This window comes from Atractosteus spatula, chromosome 18, assembly GCF_055471065.1.
Source record: "Atractosteus spatula isolate fAtrSpa1 chromosome 18, fAtrSpa1.hap1, whole genome shotgun sequence".
Taxonomy (NCBI): domain Eukaryota; kingdom Metazoa; phylum Chordata; class Actinopteri; order Semionotiformes; family Lepisosteidae; genus Atractosteus; species Atractosteus spatula.
The window spans coordinates 15417854-15438249 of record NC_142723.1 but is presented as its reverse complement, the minus strand read 5'-3'; the positions used below and the strand labels follow the sequence as shown (position 1 = coordinate 15438249).

Below are 20396 nucleotides of genomic sequence, written 5' to 3'. Positions count from 1 at the left end.
GAGGTGCGGCCGCCCCCCCCCCGTTTCCTGTGCGAGGCACAGGGCAATATCCGCAGAGCTCTGAACCGAGCCAGGCTGGATCCCTCTGAGAGCTCAGCTGTCTTGTGCGGTGCTCTGCGGGTCTAGGGACACCAGTCGGGGAGAGGAGGAGGAGGAGGGGTCTTTTCCATTCTGCGGCAGGAAGCAGACACCCATTGCAGAGCGTTTTGATCCATTTCGGTTTACACACCAGTCCCCCTTTTGTCATCTTCCTAGCAAAAGCTGTTTCCCTGTCTGCTCAGGTTTTATGTACATTTCCGTTAATAGTCTGAAATGAGTAGCTGTCTGGTGTTGGCCGGTATCCAGGAGACCACAGCTTGTGACACCTTATGACTCCAAACTGCTCTGCAGTGGTGGGGAGTTCTGCTTTCATCCCCATTGCCTCATTGTTCACCAGTTGCTCAATGCAAACATTCTGACATTCCTTACTCTGGTTACCTCTTTGTTATCCATCACTAAATTCTTTCTTCCACCTTTTTTTTTACTGTAAACATTACATTGCAGAATGAACACTAATTCTTTTTCTCTGTCTGGCTATTGCACTTGTAATGACACTTCATCGGCTTGCCAGGGGCTCGAAGTCACTGCTTTCCCTGTCTCGCGCGCTGTCACTTTCTTTGACTACGGGCGTGTACCTCTCTCTATCTGTGTTGTACTCACGCTTTCCGAGTCTAGCGCAAAAACCGCTCTGTCAAAGTCTGAACTAAGAACTCTCGAGCTGTGCTTACAGGGGTGGGACCGTTATCCAACAAAAAACTGAGAAGTGGTTTGAGAGAAGGGAGCTTGTCTCTGACGGTGGAGTGCGTAGTCGTTAAATCATGTCTGACAGTGATTTTCATCCTGTTGGTATTCAAATGAAATGCAGATCTAAAATACACTACCTTTTAACCATGTTTGCCTAAGTGTGTTGTAATTATGGAAAAGGGTGGCCTCATGGAAACCATGAAGAGATGATTTGAGTTTCCTTAATCTTTGTCATTGATATTTGGAAATCTGTAATTATGAGCTGTTCACTTTTAGCTGACAGTCTTATCAGAAATCCAGTACATTCAGCACGATGTTCTCCATTAGGAACAATCAGTTCTTTGATTTTTTTTTCCTTCTACATTTGAAGTTAAACTCATCATGTATGGTATAACCTCTTGTATTTTTTTATCTAGTTTCAAATATAATTGATGTTGAGGAAAGTCTTGTGGGTGTTTTGCTCCATTCCAGCCATCTCGACCGGCCTGTTCTGTGAACCGACCAGAGTTTCTCTATGGTTTATGCTTCTTTCACTGTCTCTCTTCAGGGGTGGATCAGTGATGTCAGGGCAGGGTCTTTCACTTCCTGTGGGAACCAGATCAAATCCAGCTGTAGGTTTGTGGCCTTCAGCGCCGAGCAGACCGGTAAGAAACAGTTTAGGTCAATTCATTTTGCAGACATCATAGTGCAAAAAATGTTTTCTGACAAGATCTTTCAAACCAGGTTGCAAGATTGTTTTAAGGGGGGAGGATATTTGTGGTGCACCAAACTGAAAATGTCCTTGAAACAGCATTCGGTGTCACACTGATATGTGTCCCTATCAAATTTCCTCTCATTCATCTCTGAAAAGGTGCTCCAGCCGCTGAAGTTCCCAATGATTTTCTAATAAACAGGGGAAGCAATCTTAGCAGAGGTGTCGTGTCAGACAAATGACAAAGTTCAGGTGTCTGTGAAGCAGGAGTCTCTTTATTCATATGCATATGGAAGTCCGGCTTGCAACCACCAGACTTAAAAAATAAGGAGCTGAAGACGGTCCTTTATACCTTAAAACAAAAAGAGTTACTCTGACACATTCTAAACAAATGATAAGACAGCAACACCTGCCAATTAATTATATCCAAGTTGCAGACTAGACAACAGTTAGTTCTTTTCATATTCTGGGCGTACAGCCAGCTTACCAAATACATGCCCCTTATCTTACTGACCAAGGACAGGCAGCATCTTTATATATATTTATGAGCACAAAGCCTACTTCAAGCCACTAGACTCCATAGTTTGCAAAAAACAACAAAAACAAGAAATGATATTATTATCTCACTTCCCGGGCGGCTCTCTTATGTTCTTCAGAGGCAAAATCAGAGAACTACAATGAATAATTCAAATAATAGGTCATTTTTTTCGCCACACAAATGGGCATGCAATCACTCTGCTAAAGCGAAGTGGCAGTCAGGGCTTTCCTTAACCCCGGCAACGTTTCAAGCGTTCGTTTTCCACTGATGCTTTCATCTTCCTCAGCCCCCACCTCAGCAGTAGGAATCGCCCAAAGCCATGATCCCCGCAGTTAAACTGCCCCGAGAGTTTAGGAGGTCCCCAGAACACCCGTAAATTAGCTGCTGCTGTTGCAGAACTCTTTTATAGAAGGGCTGGCCGGGTTAAAGGGGAATCAAATTAGCAGTTTCAGGAGAGGATCATTAAAAGAGCCCCTGTGTAACAGTAAATGTCACCTCCATCCCATTGCCTCCTTTTCTGCCGCTTGGGTAAGCTGCCTTCCCCGTTGCCGTACGTGTCTGTGTGCCGTGTTAGGCGCTGTGGCAGGGGCTCCTGTCCCACAGCTGGCGGAAGCAGCGCGTGTCTGACCTGTGCGCTCTCTCCTCAGGGGGTGGGATTCTGGGCCTGGTGTCCCTGGACCCTGGACCTGACGAGAGGTGGACGGTATCGCAGATTCCCTGCCACGCGGGTAGGTGCTCAGCGGTCTGCGCTTGAGATTAGATTCATACGTAGAAAGAAGAGGCCCCCCTTTCTCCCCGTCAGCCATGTAATATTTTATATAGGACCTTTTCGAATGTTTAGCATCATTTCCTATCACACAGCAATTTATTGTTCTAGGTTACAACAGGCACAACAGTTGCATAGTTTATGTGTAAGGTGCAAGCAGTCCGGCTTTAACTTCATAAAAATAGCTTTACAATTTCCAGAATGTGCTTTTAAGGCTGCTGCAGCAGGCTGCAGATATTCACGTTTTTGTTGCAAGTACTAAAGTGAAACCTGTCAGGAAATGAACAAAAAATCATTAAGGATAAACAAGGAAATTGTGACTAAAAAGTGCCAGAATAAAAATAGGAGTGTAAAATCACATTTGCTTGCAAATCTCAGGCCATGAAGTCTGGCGGTTGTGCAGTTGTTTAGCCTAACACCTTTTTCTCCCTCTTTCTTTCTTTCAGACCTGATAACAGACTTTGATTTCTCCCCGTTTGACGACAGTCTTTTGGCTACCTGCTCTGCTGATGAGACTGTGAGTAGGAGTCAGTCTTTCACTTCAGAGTTCAGGTGCCTCTCCTGAAGAGATGAAGCTCTTGGATGTTATAGGCTTCAGAGCTAGAACGGATTATTCCGCAGATTTGTCAAGTTCTGATCAATGTCTTAGCATTCAGTACAGAGACATACCTTTTCATGCTCTAAAAAGTATAACTGGTATAAGTATATAAGTATAACTAAGCACGTGAAGCAATGTGATACTGAAAGTAACACCAGTCAACAGTTTTACAGACTTCTGCCCTATCAGTTTAATGTAAACGTCCACAGTGAACAGCGATTGCAATATAGATTTCTGTCACATTTCAACTTGTTGTAAACATCAGTTTAAGGTTTAAACATCAGGTTAAAAAGCTGTTTTGCAGAAGTGAAAAAGTGTAATTCGCCTGGCTTGTGATGTTTCATTCTTAGTCAAACCTCTTTTATCAGCAGTTAGAGTGACTTGCAAAGTAGTTCACAACACTCGTGGTAACACAGTACTGTATGTGGGGCTGGAACATCTCGAAATTGTGGCCAGTTACAGCTACTACACCCTGACACTAATGGAGCTTGATGGGACAAATAGCCTGCTGTCATTTAGAGCTATTCTGATATTTAAGCTGTCAAGAATTTTTATGTTGTTCCAGAGTGCGCACTTTCCTTTTCAAACTCATAGAGTTTGTATGTTCTCCCTGTGTTCACGTGGGTTTCCTCTGGGTGCTCCGGTTTCCTCCCATAGTCCAAAAATATCCTGGTGGGTTAACTGGCTTCTGGGAAAATTGGCCCTGATGTGAGTGAGTGTGTGTGTTCTGTGATGGACTGGCGTCCCATCCAGGGTGTACCCTGCCTTCCTGTAATTCAGCCCATAATCTTGCCCTCTGTCTGATTAGGTCTCCCTTTACAAGACAAGCATTATTTTATATAATCAACTAAACGTGTCCCTCATAAAAATAGTAAGCTTAAGAACAAAAAATGGGATATTTAGTTCTTGGCTTGGTTTGTAGAGCTTGTTGACCCCAGAGCCTCATGGGGCTGCTGCTTTAGTGATTATAGAACTGGCCCTGCTCCCTGTGGCTTGGCACTTTCTTCCACAAACCCCATTACTCTTAGTTTTCAATGCTTTAACTTTCTGATCTATTAATGAGCTCTAAAATAGATTTTGATTTATTAGTTTTACTACTGTGGTCCTGATTTATGAATACCAGATGTGGCTTTCGGCATTTATTCTTAATTTCATAAATATGCGGATCCCAGGCAAACGCACTTATTGCACAGTTTCGCGTTCAAGATTTGTTTTATGTAATGTGCTTTAGGGTTGGGCACCATCTGACAGTGCTTTACAAAGCCAGGTTACAATAGGGCGGTGCACAACTCCTCAATGCAAAGTGAAGAGTGAATCCTAAATCACTGTTACTTATGTCACAATGCTAATAGTGAAGGCTGCTGTTTAATGCAAAAGCAGAGAGAACAGAGCTGTGTTTATATCAGAAATAAACTAGCAGTGTGAAAGGATCTCTAACTGTCAGTATTAGGTAATATCTCAGATCTCACCACACGTGATACAAATGCAAGACTACATTTAGTTTAGCCTATTCTGAAATCACCTGTACACCAATAAATGCCCTAAATCTCTCCGGTACGTTTTTTCACTTGATTATTTCCATGATTTTTTTCTTACCAGGATGTCACACTTGAAGGTTTTACTACATTTTTCTGCAGTGTCATTTTTACCAAACCAGTAGCTTATCAACAGAGAGGAAAGATTAAGGAACCATCATCGCTTGTTTTATCACAAGATGCACGTTTTTGGCTTTTTTTTACGGTTTTCCCATGTGAGTGATTAAGTTAGCTCTGTTGTTTTGATTAGCCAGAGGGGGTGACTTAATTGCTCGTGCATTCGCTAGATCTTCATTAGGGATAATTAGCAGTGAACAAGCAGGAATATCAACCAGTTTCCTGCTGATTCCGGCATGTGTTCACAGTTAGCAGACTTAGGAGGAGCCTTTGCTTGAATTGATAAAAGAGTCCATGAATCTTTTTTAAATATCATTCTTTATTGAGAAATACAGGCCTAGGTTTAATGGTTTAATAAACCAGAAATATAATCAGGATCCATCTTCCTTATTCACACAAAGACGACTAGCAGTGATTTAATAATTAGCTGTATCATTATCAATATTTGGGGATAATGCTTGCATCACATTTATAATGTTTTTTTATTTATAAAGTTAAAATATAGAAAGGTGTCGTGCAAGAATGTGTTTTGTGAATATTAACCTAGCACTTCATAATCACACCTGCAGTTTGCACTTTCTTCCTTTGCCCAACACCTAATTTGAAATGCCTAAAGATTGCCTAAAAAATTCCACCTTTTTAATAGAAAGATTAAAGATAAGTTGTGAATTAATCCTGCATACTGTAGTGGTGCTATATGATGTTTTGCAGCTGCCCGTCTTGTAGTGCTGATTGAAAGTGTCACACTGCCACCTTCAGGACAGTCTTCGAACTGGCATTCTTGTTCTTTTCTGGGGTAAAATGTTTTGAACTGAAATATAAACATGTAGTGGATAAAATAAAGGAAACACCACTGTAAAGTCACTCAGGGGGGCGCTGGGCCTCCACGTGTGGGCAGTATGGTCTGCCATGGTGTGGATTTCTGCAGGAGGGAGGATTTCCACCAGAAAGTCAGTCGACTGACGTGATGGCTGACAGGGAGTGGAAAACGCTGCCTGAGGCATCGTTACAGAATATCTCCTGAACGCTCGCTTGGGTTCGGGTCTGGTGGCTGACGGTGCCGTGATCTGTGGGTACCGTCAGTGTCGCGCTCATCAAACCACCGAGTGACCAACCACACGTGCTCTGTGGACGGGGGCATCGTCTTCCTGGAAGACAGCCCTCAGCAGGAAAGAGGGGCTGCAGTGCTGAGGTGATCCCTCAGTGCAACTGGGTACTAACAGTGCTTAGTGTTGACCTTGTTTTTGAAGGAAAATGCTCCCCGCAACATACCCGAACCTCCAGAACTCTTCACTGTGGGAGCCAAGCTCTCGGGCCTGTAGAGGTCTTCAATCTGGCACCACACACTCGCTCGTTTGTCGAACACATGGTGAAGGATGATCCATTTGACCGAATCGCCTGAGCTCTTTGTGCCACTCACACATGCGTCCCAGGTGAGCTGAGGGGTCTGTGCAGTGCAGCCCGACAGTGCTATCCCGCTCTGCGGAGCTCTGGGCGATCCGATTCCCATGACACCTGCAGTCAGCCGCTCTCCAGTTTTGCTTTGCACTTTGCGGTAGTGCAGGGAAGTCAGTACCTGTCCTGCAGGGAGCACTTCTGCCCACTGTTGCCCTTTGCTGATGTCTTTCCCTCGGGGTTCTATACTGATGCCACCTTGGACACCATGAGCATGACACTGTCTCGGTCACTGAAGCTCCTGCTGTGTTTTTGAAACCCTTATTCTGGCTTCCTTCAAGAAAAAGCTGGATCAGATCCTTGCATCAGATAGCTGCTAACTACCGAATGAGACAAACAGCCTCCTCGAACTCATTGCTCTCATTATGTTCTTACACAGTAAGTGCTTCGTTACAGTGAGAGGTGTGTCTGTGCAGAAAACAGCTTCACATTTCACGACGGACAAAGTAGTCTTCCCTCTGTGACCTCTTCGCTCCGGTGAAAGCCCCTGGGATGGGCTGGGGGCCCCAGGGCTGTAACGGGGTGTTGGGGTCTCTCAGTGGGCGAATCCCGGCTCTTTCTCGCCCCCTGCAGGTGAAGGTGTGGCGGGTGCCCGAGCCAGGCCAGGATGGCGGGCCTGCCTCTCCGGAGGTGACGCTGAGCCCCCGGGGGGGGCGCCTCGAGACCGTCCTCTTCCACCCGGCCGCCGATGGGGTGCTGGCCACGGCCGCGGCCAAGACCGCCAACATCTGGGACACTTCCCGGCAGAGCCCCCTCGCAGGTGAGGCCCCTGTGTCTCAAGACGAGCTCCTCGTTCAGACACCGGCCGCTCTTTTGCAGTCCCGAAATAATGAGCTGAACAAACACGGCATGGCATTGCGCTCGTGGTTGATTTCTAGTTTTACTGGGCAGATCACGGTTGCTGCTGTTGCCAGGCGACAAACAAGTTCGACGCTTTTTGGGGCTTTTAGCTGTCCTCAGAGCTCATTGGAAATGCGTGTTAATTTCCTGCTGTAGGTCTGTGCCGTTCGAACTGAGGATTAGAGTGTCACTGTCACTGTTGAACAATCGCAGATTTCCAAGTCAGTGAGTGAGCAAATTTAAAGCTTCGCCTTAAATTGATTGATTGACAGCTCATGATTGACAGCTGTGTGCAGCTGGTGGCCTTCTCTGCCCTGCTGACCGCAAGCGTGACAAGTCAGCACACGATCCACTAATGCAAACCAATTGCAAATTGATTTTGTTGCACAGAAATAGTAATAATAATAATACATTTTATTTTATGTAGCGCCTTTAAAAGGTGGCTTCTCAAAGCGCTTTACAGAATCACGACAACAGCAATAAAAAGACTTTACAAGATATGAGAACACACAAAGAGAGGAGGCAGTCGATGGAGGTAGTGAATACGACAGGAGCAGAGGGGTTAAGAACAGAACCAGTTGAGTAAAGGCTCTTCTAAAGAAGATGTTAGAGGTTTTCATGTTTTCCCTCCCTGATCGTTCTGATTTTGCTCTCTCTCGCTCCCTCATCTCTCTGTGCCTCTGCCACTCACTCCTCCTCTCGGTTTTTCTCTGCCTCAGCCCTCGCTGACCACGGCGATCAGCTGCAGAGCCTCACGTGGAAGCAGGACGGTTCCCTGCTGGCCACCTCTTGCAAAGTAAGTCTGGTGTGGGAGATGTTCCGAGAGTAAAAAAAAAAAACCACTACATCCTGCGCATCGTGCCTTCCTGGCAGCACCAGGTCCGCAGATGAGCTGGCCAGCTGCTCAGAGTTTTTTTGTGACACTAGCAATGGATTAAAGTGGGGAGCTTTAAAAAAATCAACATCCAGATGTAAGACCATGTCATTCTGACTACGACTGTGTTTTCAGTTGTGTAGAGCCGTATTAGGCTGTGTAATTCTAATGATGAGGTTTTTAGTTCTCTAGACAGCATTTCCTGATGATATCTCCTTCTCTCTAGTATTTACTGTTGCACATATCCGGCAGGTGTAACAAATTTCGCGGAAATGTCCTTTTCATTAAAGAGAAGCTGCAATGTTGCTATTCTACCACTAGATGGCAGCGAGTTCTCACGGAATTCAGTATTAGCGCTCTGACTGCATGAAATATGTTTCACCCGGCTGGGTGGGTGGATATTCAAATAGTTACTGTCATCGGAAGTATTTTTTCCTTTGTGAAAAAAGAAAATACAATTGAACTGGATTTCATTTTTTTTTTTAATTACGTAACGAGAAAGGTCATTTATGGTATTGCTGCATAATGGAAAACCCGTGACACAATGTGTAAGTTAATAACTAAGAGCACCTTCGGGTCTCGGTTTAAGAAGGAGTCGTATCCCGTTGCCTTGTTTTCAGATCCTGGGTGCCAGACCACATTCAGCTTGTCTAAGTTCGAACACAGGGCACACAAAGACAAGCATCGAGTTATTGGTTTTGAAAATAGATGGAAACTGCTCAAGTGCCTGGAAGGCACCGTATGAAATTCTGCCTCAAAGTGGGTTACAAACACGAATTTATGAGAGAAGTCATTACTCCTGGCTCTGAAGGAAATGAAAATAAATCTATAAATTACAACACCGAAGGGTTTAAACTTCTAAATTAATAATAAAATACCTGTGGTAAATGGTTTATGAACTATTTTTTGAAAAATGTACTGCTTTGTAAGGGCCTCCTGTTGACTTTTGTGTTTCTTAATTTGTTATGAAGTAAAAGGAAAGTTTTGTTTATGACTGGAAAGTCATAAAAATTCCAGTCAATCTCTTCGTTTTTTAGAGGAGTGCCAAATCAAAACACTGAAATACTCTTTGTCACAATATGAGAGTACAACAGAAAAATATGGCCAGCTGAAAGTATAGTTTCAGACTATGGCCAGGTGAGAGTACAGCAGGAGAGTATAGCCAGGTGAGAGTGGAGCAGGAGAGTATAGCCAGGTGAGAGTACAGCAGAATAATATAGCTAGAGAAGAACAACACCAACTGATAAGTTTATGTCTGAACAAATTGTAACCCAGTTTCTGCTCAATTTCACTCCGAGCAAAAACTATTTGCTGCTCCTTGCAGGCTGGGCTACTGCCTTGCTGGTTTTGTCAGTTCAGTTCGTAATCCTTCTAAAAAGGAAACAGGCCTTTCAATTGCCTTTGTTACAATAGACCATAGCAATTCCTCTACCACAGCCCTTTTGACAATCTGCAAAACATGCAGTCTCCATAATGAGGCCAATACACGTGGTCAGATGTCCCCACATTCACCAAAAAATAGATCAAAGCACTTAATTCTCTTCCAATGTGAAGAAATCATAGAGGTTAAAAAAAGAATAAGTCTTGTCAGAACAGACGTCTGAATCTACTTTTAAGCGCTTTGATAACAAAGCCCACAATGTTCCAGTCCCTGGAAAGGATTGCTGTTTTCTACAGGCTTTGGTCTGTCCTGGCTGGACTGTGTGCCTCACCTCAAATTAATCATTATTTCTGCCATAATTGCTATAATTATTATTTTAAGTTTGGCTAAGGCCATAAATTCTGGCGAGATGAGTCACTTCCTTTTGCGGGGGTATTCAGGGTAAGATGTCATCATCGCTTCTAAGAAAAGACATTGCTGGTGGTGCGATTAGTAAAGTTACTAAATCCAGCCCCGTGTGTTAACCAGATCAACAGGTTTGACAGCTCTCGCAGCCCAGAACACAGGCTTGAGCTTGGCTTAAGGATGCAGTGAGGAAGCCAAGTGGCAGATCAAGTAATAACAAACAATACTAATACAGTTTTACTTATAAGTGCTATATTGTACTATAGTGTACCTGCGGGATACCTCTTGGAAGAAAACCACAAAAAATAGAAATTGAGCGTAACGTGAAACTATACATTTAAAGCTGAAATGTCTAGTCTTTTAGAGAATTTTAAAAATGTCAGCAGTTGCAGAGTCTGTAAAGTATTTGGACAGTGCAGGAACACAGGGAGAACATGCAGACTTCACACAGAAGGTGCACCAGATCAGAGTGGATCCTAGGGCGTCGGCTGTGAGGCCCTTTTCTTTGGCCAGACGAACCTGTTAACTCGCCTTCTGAAATCTGAAATCCTGTTTGCCCCTTTTATTTCTGCCAGTTGACTCAAGATGGTCAGTGCTGTTATCTACTAGATATGTCACATTATAAAGGAACAAGCAGAGTTTAATTCCACGCAAGAAGGTAGAAAGAAATCTAAAAATGTTCCAGCTGACTACTGTTCTTGAGCCACACCTGAAGAAGGCTCTGCAGCTGAGACGTTACTTTCTGCTTTTTCGCGTGGAGTGAAACTCTACTCCTTCCTTGGCTGCCCATGGGCTCCAACAGATTCCCACTCCAACCTGTTTCACGTGACATTGCCTCAGCTGCTGGTCAGGCAGGGACTGAGGAAGGACTCAGGTGGATCGTGTCTCTTGGGTCATCTTCCAAGGAGAGTTAGAGCAAAGCAGCAGCCTTACTCCAGAATCCCATAACCTCCGTCATAAACTCAAGCTGATGCTACAGTATCAGTCTGAATTTCAGATGGGATTACTCTACTTTAATTTCAGTTTTTGCCAAACTGAATACTACACAGAAGACTATTGGCAAAATGTGAATTTGCATGGCTTTTCATTTCTCAAATAAAGGTATTTTTGCAGAGCTATGTGTTACAGTATGTTAAGTAATGCTGCTGTCCAGTCAGTTTACTTTGTTAATACCACTTCAGAGGACAGGCAAATGTTACACTTTTGGTTTTTGAAGATTGTTATGGATAAAATCAACAACAATTTGCTGTAACACAATTTGTAATGCAACCTTTAAAGATAAATCTTCAAAATTCAATCAGAACACTTCTATTGACTATAGTGCTTGTATGATAAAATCACGGACATCATTAACAATTTAAAAATATATGTGGATATTTTTGTGATAGGTTTAAGTTTGGTAGATTCTCAAGTTTTACCTTCTCTTTTAATTGTTCAATTGTATCATGGAGGTCCGAGTTTTTAAATTCATGGTGGTTCAGGTACAAATTCCAGTTTGCCTCTGTTGAGTGTTTCATACCCCGGGAAGTGTCTGTAATCAAACCTTCTGAATAATTCACTGCATGTACCCTGTGCAAACCATTTCCTCTCAGGTTTTCTTTGGTTTGTGTGAAATGAAAGGCAGCAGTCTGAGACGCCTTGGTGGAGGCAGGGTGTGTGTGCACACTGTAGCAGGGCTTGTTCCTACGGGAGAGAGAGTCACTTCTGCTGCCCTCGGTTGTTGCCTCAGGCGTGAAGTGGGAGAAATGACAAACTAATTATTAGGAGAAAATGGATCACAAGCTGTTTCTGGGACCTCGTATTTTTCAGTTTTGTGTAATTTAACTTAATAGGCTTTAATTTCCACAATCTGGCTTATGAAGACAAAATAAACAGCCCAACATGTGTGTTCAATTGAGATCAATTTCACATTCTTTAAAAATCCATAATATAGAACATATGAAGGGGGGGTTTGTCTATGGAATCTGGAATGGAAAGGTCTTACCTGGACGGTGTTGTGTGTGTGTCTCAAAAAGTGCAAAGCCAACTTAGACATTAGAGACTGGGCAAAGAGGTTGATGATTAAATCAGAAATTCAAAGAGCATCTAAGCACCTTGAAGCTGCCTAATTTTAATTTCTCTGTCTTTAATTTAAAAAAAATGTTTTTTTCTGGGGTACTACAAGGTTATGAGTTCCCCCCTGTTCTCTGCTGGCATGGCTTGAGGGGTCAGAAGATTCCCTACACACAGGTTTGAAAAGAGTAGCGTAATTGTGCTGTCAATCAAAAGTGATGGATACCGTTGCCCGGGGAACTCAGACAGTGAGGATGGCAGCTCTGTGAGTTAATAAGAAGAGGCGAGAATCCCCGATTACTGTACACAAACTCTTTTCAGCTGGTCTGCAGAGAAATTGCCTTGTTTTTCTATGGGAAAGGCCTGGTGTAGATGACCCTTTATTAGTTCATTAATAAAGTTCTTTATTAGCTCATTAAGAAACGCAGCATTCGAAGGCCTCGTAATTAAAATAGCAGTTTCTCGTGAGACGGAGACAATTTGTGTGTGTGAAGGAATGGGATAAAGAATTTTAACCCCAGGCCCTGCAGCGTAAAACCCTGAGGTCAGAGCACATACATTCCAAAGGATGAAGTGTACTGGATTTATCAACATTTTTCACTTTTTGTGTTCTTGTGTATTTTTTTCCATTTTAAAGCTTGTCCTGGGTGGCACGGTGGTGCAGTCTTTAGCACCGCTGCTTTGCAGCACTGGGGCGGTCCTGGGTTCAATTCTGGACCTGCGGTGCTGTCTGTGTAGAGTTTGTATGTTCTCCCTGTGTTCGTGTGGGTTTCCTTCCACAGTCCAGAGATGTACTGGTAGGTTCATTGGCTTCTGGGAAAACTGGCCCTGGTGTGAGTGTGTGTGTCTGGTGTCTTGGATAGGCTCTGACACCCCCACGACCCTGAATTGGAAGAAGTGGTAAAAAAATGGATGGAAGAAAGGCTTATCCCCTTAGCAACCCAGAGTACAAAGCTGGTTATGAGGTCTGTTTTAATTTAGGAAAACAAGAGAGTACAACATTCTTTGAGGGCCAAACCAAATTTTTAGAAATTTGGAATGAGTTAAGTGGCTCTTCCCATCCAATGAAGAGCTTAGGGAAGAGCTAAGTGCCTGAGCTCAGGGAAGGTGAGATGTCAGGGTCTAGGCATGTCAGCACACCATCTATCCAGCAGCCTGGAATTCTGGGATCAAAACTTGTACAGGTTAAACGGTAAATGGGGTATATGGTTACAGTATAGTTGCCTAGCTGACTGCATGAGAAAGTCATCACAAAATTTGGAATACGTGCATGGTCCACATGTGCTAGATTGGAGGAATGCCTGTATATTATCTAGGGTTGTAGCCTATACTATCCTCTACCCTCTTTTTTTGTAATGCTTTGCTCTAGAGAGATGCCATTGATTTCCAGCACTATCATGTGCCAGACTTCAGGAGTGCTGGAAATCCATGAAATGCCTTTTAAAGAAGATGCTTCCTATATGAGAAAGCCTGAGGGTAAACAGCAGGTTGAGCCTACGTCCAGGAGATCATCGCTTCGCGTCTTCAGAGCCCCATTGGGCCCTTGACCCCAGCCTGGCCCGAAGGGGACCGGCCGGTTTCTTGCCAAGGCGGCTCAGGGGTGAGGCAGGGAGCTGGGGCTCGGGGAGCAGGGTTCACCTCGCGAGAAGCGGAGGCAGGCCGGGCACAAATCAGAGTTGACACAAGAGGTGTGGAGGCACTGTGGAGGGAGGGGGAGGCTGGAGGACTTCAGCGGTCAATCAGTGCTGATTGGGAAGGGCCTCAGTGATGGAGGTGTGCAGGCAGCAGGCCTTTCCCATTATAGCAGCTTCCCCTGCAATCACTAATTACCTTGCTGCTGATTGGCGCTGCTGATTGGAGCCACATGCCGGTAGGGTTACTCAGAGGTCACGATGAACTGCGCAGGGAAGGCAATGGAGGGTCTGCTGCTGTGTAGCAGCATGTCAGTATTCCCATTTTCTGAGCTGGTATCGCTTAACATGGAAAGGAACCAATCCATTACAGCCTTGATTGCGAGATAATTATACCCAATGATTTCATTTCTATCCAGTGCATTGATTTCTTTGCACAGACTGATGGAAAGGCCCAGAAAATCTGAGCTAATTTATTTCTGCTTTTTTTTAAAGGATATTACAGTATTTGTGTAATGACTGAGGCTGACTTAGCCGAGGCGAGCCATGGAGGGACTGGTTGGAAAAGGCGTTGAATTTATTCTTGCTTATGGGTAGTGCATTCTGTAGTTTGATCCGTGTCGGGGCAGGGGGAACAGAAAATGTTGCCAGATACCTTTGATGGAAGGAGTTAATTCAATTTATAATATATGCTGACTATTTTAAACAAACCAAGCCTGTCAGGTGTTCAGAATTCCTTGCTGCACTTTGCGTGAAGGTTACTTGAAGCCAGTGAGTCTTAGCAAACGCCTACACATTTACCGAATGTGGTTTGCAGGAGGCCTGCAGAATTCCTGAGTATTTTGTTTTGTGGCACCCACACTCTAAGCACAGTGTGTCTCCAGTCTGTGGTTGCTAAAGCTGAGATAACAGGATGGCGTGTCAGACAGGACTGAAAGTATCTGAGCGCTTGTGGGCTGGAGCCCTCTCGCTGCCCTCAGTGCTGTCTGTGCTGCTGCACAGAGTGTGGCAGGCCTGTGTGTAAGTACTGCAGTTTCACCATCAGCTACAGTACGTCTGTTTTGGAGTCTCTGGAGTAAGGGCTCCTGCCCTCCTTTGTGCCAAGTTTGCTTGATGGCAGTATTTCCTTAAGAGGACATGGTTTAGAGCAGTGGTTCTCAAAGGAAGTCTAAGCAGCTCCATTCTTCACATAACCTTTTTAAGTAATAAAAACATTTGCAAAATGTACAATTTTGTTTGTAAAAATATTAGTACCATACCATAGAACTTCAAGAACCACTGTTTTAGAGCACTGGCACAGCAGCAGTTAACTTCCTCTCACCCACAAAACAGCCGTTATCGAGAAGGGACAGAGACAGAGAGTCGTTAGAAAACAGTTTGAAAACAATGTAGAAATCAGAATGAATGAATCTCGTATACCTTTTTGCACCACATTTACTGTAAGTATATAGTGTGTTTCTCACTGGAGCCCCAATGGAGTCGACAGACAGCAACCTCAAACGCTGACCTGTATCAAGGCAGAGGTGTCTTAGTATTTCACAACCTTTTCCATGCCACAGCACACTTATACAGTATATACAGTATAAAAACAGCTCTCCTCTTCCCAGACACATCACTGGCCTGAGAGCATTATTATTGCTATAATAAACAAAACTTCTTCAAGGGTTTAATCTGACGACAGCCGCCTGATCCCGGCCCGAGCCGATTGGAGTGAAATGCAGTATCCTTGCTAAGTGGTTCTCAGGCGTTCTTGGTTTTTATGTCTTGCCAAACGTTAAAAAAACCAAACTCTCACCCCACTGTGAAATACTACCATGCGTGACAAAGGCGCACTGCAGAGGGTTGTGTTGACAGCACAGAGGGTTGTAGGATGTGGTTGACCTTCAATTGGTGAGATTCACACCATGCGTTGTCGCAATAAAGACCAGTCCATCATTCAGGGTCCCAGCCATCATAGTCACAAACTGTTCTCACCCCCGTGCTCTGGCAGGCAATACCACACTATTATAGCATGGACCACTAGACTCAAGAACAGCTTCTACCCTATGGCAGTGCGCATCCTCGACAGCTAACTGCAATGCCTCAGACTCAGTGCGCGTCTGTATGCACGTATGCACTTTTTGCATGGTCTACCATGGTTTTTTTTTCACTACTACATATTTATTGTTCTGGTTGAATCATTTATTACGTTGTAATGTCTGCATCGTGTGGTGTTCTGTGTTGTCGTGCGTCATCTGCAGTACTGTGTGTCCCGAGAGATCAGTGTGAATAACGTCCATATGGTTCTAAACTCCTACTCTCCTCCAACCCCACGCGGACACATCCTGGAGTGTGGCCTCTGTCTCTTGTGTATCCGCTGCACGTGTGACACAACACTTTGGTTCCTCTGCAAAGCTTAGATATCTGTTGAAACATTATTGAAACAATTTGTTTTTTCTTGTATGAGGCTTTTCCAGACTTCTGCAGCCCAGCGGGTAATGTCTGAAAGAAGGGACACTGCTTTAGACAGGACAAAGATTTTTGAGCTGGACCTTGGTTTTGGACCTCTTTCTCAGCAGAAACACGGTCTCACTGGAGCACAGCTGTTTCTGTCATCCTTGACAATGGTTCTGATTCACAAACTTTAAGCAGCACCGTTGAGGCAGCTTTCCAAGTCAAAACACACTGGGGAAAGTCTCTGTAACCTACTGTTTAATATTCTTGAATTTGAAGAGGTTCTTTAAGTATGCTTCAAGAATGTATGATAGAAAAATCTTTCTTTATATTCCCACAAGATTTGGCTTACTCTTATGTTAATAAAAAAACATGCAAATCATTAAAAAAAAATCCAGAAATGCAGATTTCACAAAGTCCGCTTTGAGTACTTGTAACATGGTGCAAACATATTAATAAGGCTCTTTGTTTTGCTTCCTTCTAGGATAAGAAACTGCGCGTCTTTGATCCCAGAGCTCAGCTAACACCTGTGCAGGCAAGTAAATTCTGCGCTTTAACCTGATCAGGAGGGAATCGGAATATCAGTCAAATCATTTTTTTCCCCAAAAGTAAGTTGTGTGCCGGGAACAGTAAAACCAAGGGTCTGGAACATTGCTCTCTTTTTGAGAGAGAGTAATACATCAGATGTTGTAAAAGATGGTGAATTAAACTATGTGGAGTACTTAAGAGTGCCAGCACTTGGCATCCTCATAAGGGTGTGCTGTGACTTTGTTAAGATTAGAATGTTAAAAGGAATGATATTCTTTTTCACCATGTTGCTGTTTAATTCAAAGCACAGTGATGACTTGGTGCTTACTGCCTGTTTTAAAGATCATCCTCACACTGTCAACAGTACAGTACTTGTTAAACAGCCCTCTTAATTTCTCAGAGGGCTGTCAGATTGTCTGAAGGCTAGAGGTAAAGAGGACTGTCATCCCTCCTCAGACATATTTGGCCTTTACACAGTTTATTTTTTGTATACCTCATTACATCTCTCATAACAAAAAAGGGTGCCCTTCTGCTTCAGTGCACTCAGCATTTTGCATATGTTGTCAAACAGACTGTGCGGCCTTGTGTTTTACAGCGTTTTACAATACCACAGCAGAGTGGAGGCCTCAGGCTGTTTGTCTAGTTGCTTCTGTATGTCTGACCGAGTATAACCACTGCTCATGTCATCCTAACAACACGACAACCCAGAAGTGCCTCTGTTTTCTGTACCTTCACAACGTCCGTGCTGGCTCTTAGGAGATAGAAAAATAGGCTTTTATATTTTCTTCAATGCTGTAGTTCCAATTGTGGGGAAATAATATTCTGGGCTTTATTTCTTGTCAGATGTTGTAGCCAATCTTGTTTTCCAGGCAGCAGTTCTCCCATTTTATGGTTATACAATTTTTTTTAAGCATCAAAGAGTAATAAAAAGGACAGTGAATGAAAGTGCTGGGTTTGACCCCTCATACACACCAGTGGTCGGTTTCTTTAAAAGTAAAGGAGATGTGGAGCAGACCTCAGCACAGTGTTGAAAGGCCTCATTTTTCTTGTCTGGATTTATGCGGGATTTTCTGACCTGGTAAGGAGGTGTCTGGAATGTACAGTCCAGGAATGCCCTGATTTTCACCGGCTCCAGCCAGCTAAACTCTTCAACGTCCTTTTCCCAGTCGAAGTACCCTGAGAGGGAATACTGTTCCCAACGGAGCGGTCAGGAGCCTCTGAGAGAAGGACGGTGTGTGGCTGTGTTCTTGGCTATTAGTCCTAGAGGTCAATGTTCCCTCTTATTTATCTAATCTTACTTGTTTATTTGTTTTACTCCTCCCACTCTCCTCAATCTCTCCTTGATCCCCTGCTAAAATTAATCCCAGAGGACACTCGCAAAGGCCTGTGACCACTGCAGAGCTCCAGGGTTTACACACTGATAGGGCCCCACAGTAGTTTGGTTGAGATGCGATTAGGTTGTATTTCCATTATATGGAATGCCTGGGAATCCTCACCCCCCCCAGTGTCAAATCTGGGCCCCTTCGTACCAGCTACCTCTGCTCGTTTTTAGGCCATTATAGGATTCGATAATAACAAGAAGCTGAGTTATGCAACAACCTAACTCCATTCACCCAGGAGACGAGAGCCTAAACCGTATGCCAAAAACAAAAAGTTATCAGTTACAACATTTTCCAATACCTACCCTGGGGTCTCTATTTCACAATTACGAAAATTTATCGTGACAATGTAAAGTGAGTTTAGATCCCTTGTAAAGCGGTGCAGATTTCTGAGTAAATGATTAGGAACAGGCTGAATCAATGCCCTAGGCTCCCCCTCACTGCCCTGAAGCGTGAGCTGGAGAACACAGAACTGTTTCATTTCTGAGGCACAACTGGGCGCCTTGGTCTCCTGGGCTCGTCCGGGGCTAATTCTGCCCTTCTCCTTGTATGGCTGTGAGCCCTGGCACTGCTTCTTCTAACCAGGCCAGCCCGCTGTCCACCTCCTGGGCTTCACTTGGAGCATTAGAGGCTCAAACCAGCATAAGCCTTCACCGAAATTAGCGCATGCTTTGGCAGGGAAGGGCTTTGATTCTGCCCTTTTCAAAGTGGAACAATCTGTCTTTTCCTTTCAGGGGTTTGGGACGGGTCTCTCAGTTCACAGTCAGGGAAAATGCAAATTTCTGCTCTGATTCTCCTCGTGTGCATTGATGGCTTTTTTTCCTTCTTCTGTCTGCCTTATGTTGGCGGTTCCTCGCGGAGGCGTCGGCTCGTCACCACGCTCCGCTCGTGAGCGACTCGAGTCCCGCCGCTTCCCAAGATAAATCTGCTGGAAGATGGCCCGAACCCTCTCACTGAGGAGAGAAGTCAAACGGGAAATGAAACAAGAGTGTTAAGAATAGGCGTCATGTCGACAATTAAGTTTAGCAGGTGTACGAATGAGTTTACCCCTGCGGTTCTCCTATAACCTGTTGAGATTGTATCCATGCACAGGACCATGGGCTTTGAGAGGGGAGGTTTTAAACAGTGAAAACGACACTCTGCGCAACGCAGTGCCTGCTTACCTGGAGGGATTGATGACTGCATTGATAACTGGAATCTTGCTTTCCACTCGGTGAACAGAGCAAGCTATTAGTGACAAGTTCACGATTCCTGGGCAGCTGACTGTAGCTGAAGACTTTGGTGTTTCCCCCTTTTCCAGAAACTTATCACTTTTCACGTGGTGAATTTATACTCTTTCCACAGCTTTTCTTACACCCCTGGTTGAAATTCAGTCTTCCGTCCTCAACCCACTCACAGCCGTAGGTATATCAACAACAATCATTTGCTTCCACACAGGTTCGCCATGCTTGTTTTATCTTTTCCTGTCGGTAGCTATCGGTCACCAAACAGCAAAGAGGAAACAGTTTCTACCCCTGTTCACTGCCAGATCCAGCTCTTATGACTCTGTGATTCGTCCTGAAAGAAACTGCCATAAATAATCCAATTTTTCGCTTTACTTTGGTCGATTTGAAAAATAGGAAAGCCCTAGGTGAAATGTTTTACTATTTTTACTCCTGAAAGCAGAAAGTATTTGGGAAGTGAATTTAAAACTGAGAACAGGAGACTCTTCTTTACCCACAGGGTGGTGGGAGGGTGGAACAATCTGTCCGCCTTGTTATTGTAGTCAATGGTTTGGCTTCTTCCAAGAAATGACTGAATAAGATCCTAGAATCAATTAGCTGCTAACTACCAAACGGACTAGATGGGCAATTGGCCTCTCAATGATTCGTATGTTCTTATGAACTATTAATTCTGCATTGAAGGTTCCGGCAAGGGTGTGACTAGGACCTCCGGGGTAAAAGAACTATGCATCTGTGGGCGTTTTGTTCCATTCCATTAGGTCCCGTGTTCCTGTTGCTGGCTTGTCATGGAGGATCTGTGAAGGATTTGTGAGCAAGAGTAGTCAGTTCAGTCAGTCCTCTGTGCTTGCATGCTAGTAGCTAATTGATTTAAGACTCTCTTCCAGCTGAGGAATGCATTTTCACAACATGGCTTCATAATTTGGTCCAGAAACACCTAAGGTTCGATGTGGTAAACTGCGCCTTTCACAAATATCTGCTGAAACCATCCCTGACTTATAAATTAGGCTTCATCAGTTGCCATGATTTTTGTAACTGTTTGCAGAATAGATCTACCCACACCTAGAGCTGTGCTATCCTAGCTCTAATTTGAAAAATGGTCCTGCAATTCGACATCAAAACAGACCTATTTTTTCCAGTATTTCTTCATCTTCAAATATGTTTCACAGC

General features: G+C 44.1%; 1 protein-coding gene across 1 annotated transcript in view; it reads left to right on the top strand.

Moving 5' to 3' along the window:
- Positions 1-20396, top strand: part of coro7 (coronin 7) — a 190304-nt gene that overhangs the window by 4562 nt on the left and 165346 nt on the right. Inside the window, exons 2-7 of the mRNA XM_088936562.1 lie at positions 1331-1427; positions 2660-2740; positions 3225-3295; positions 7057-7243; positions 8043-8119; positions 16584-16634. Coding sequence (XP_088792688.1) covers positions 1331-1427; positions 2660-2740; positions 3225-3295; positions 7057-7243; positions 8043-8119; positions 16584-16634 — 564 coding nt within the window. The remainder of the gene's footprint in view (positions 1-1330; positions 1428-2659; positions 2741-3224; positions 3296-7056; positions 7244-8042; positions 8120-16583; positions 16635-20396) is intronic.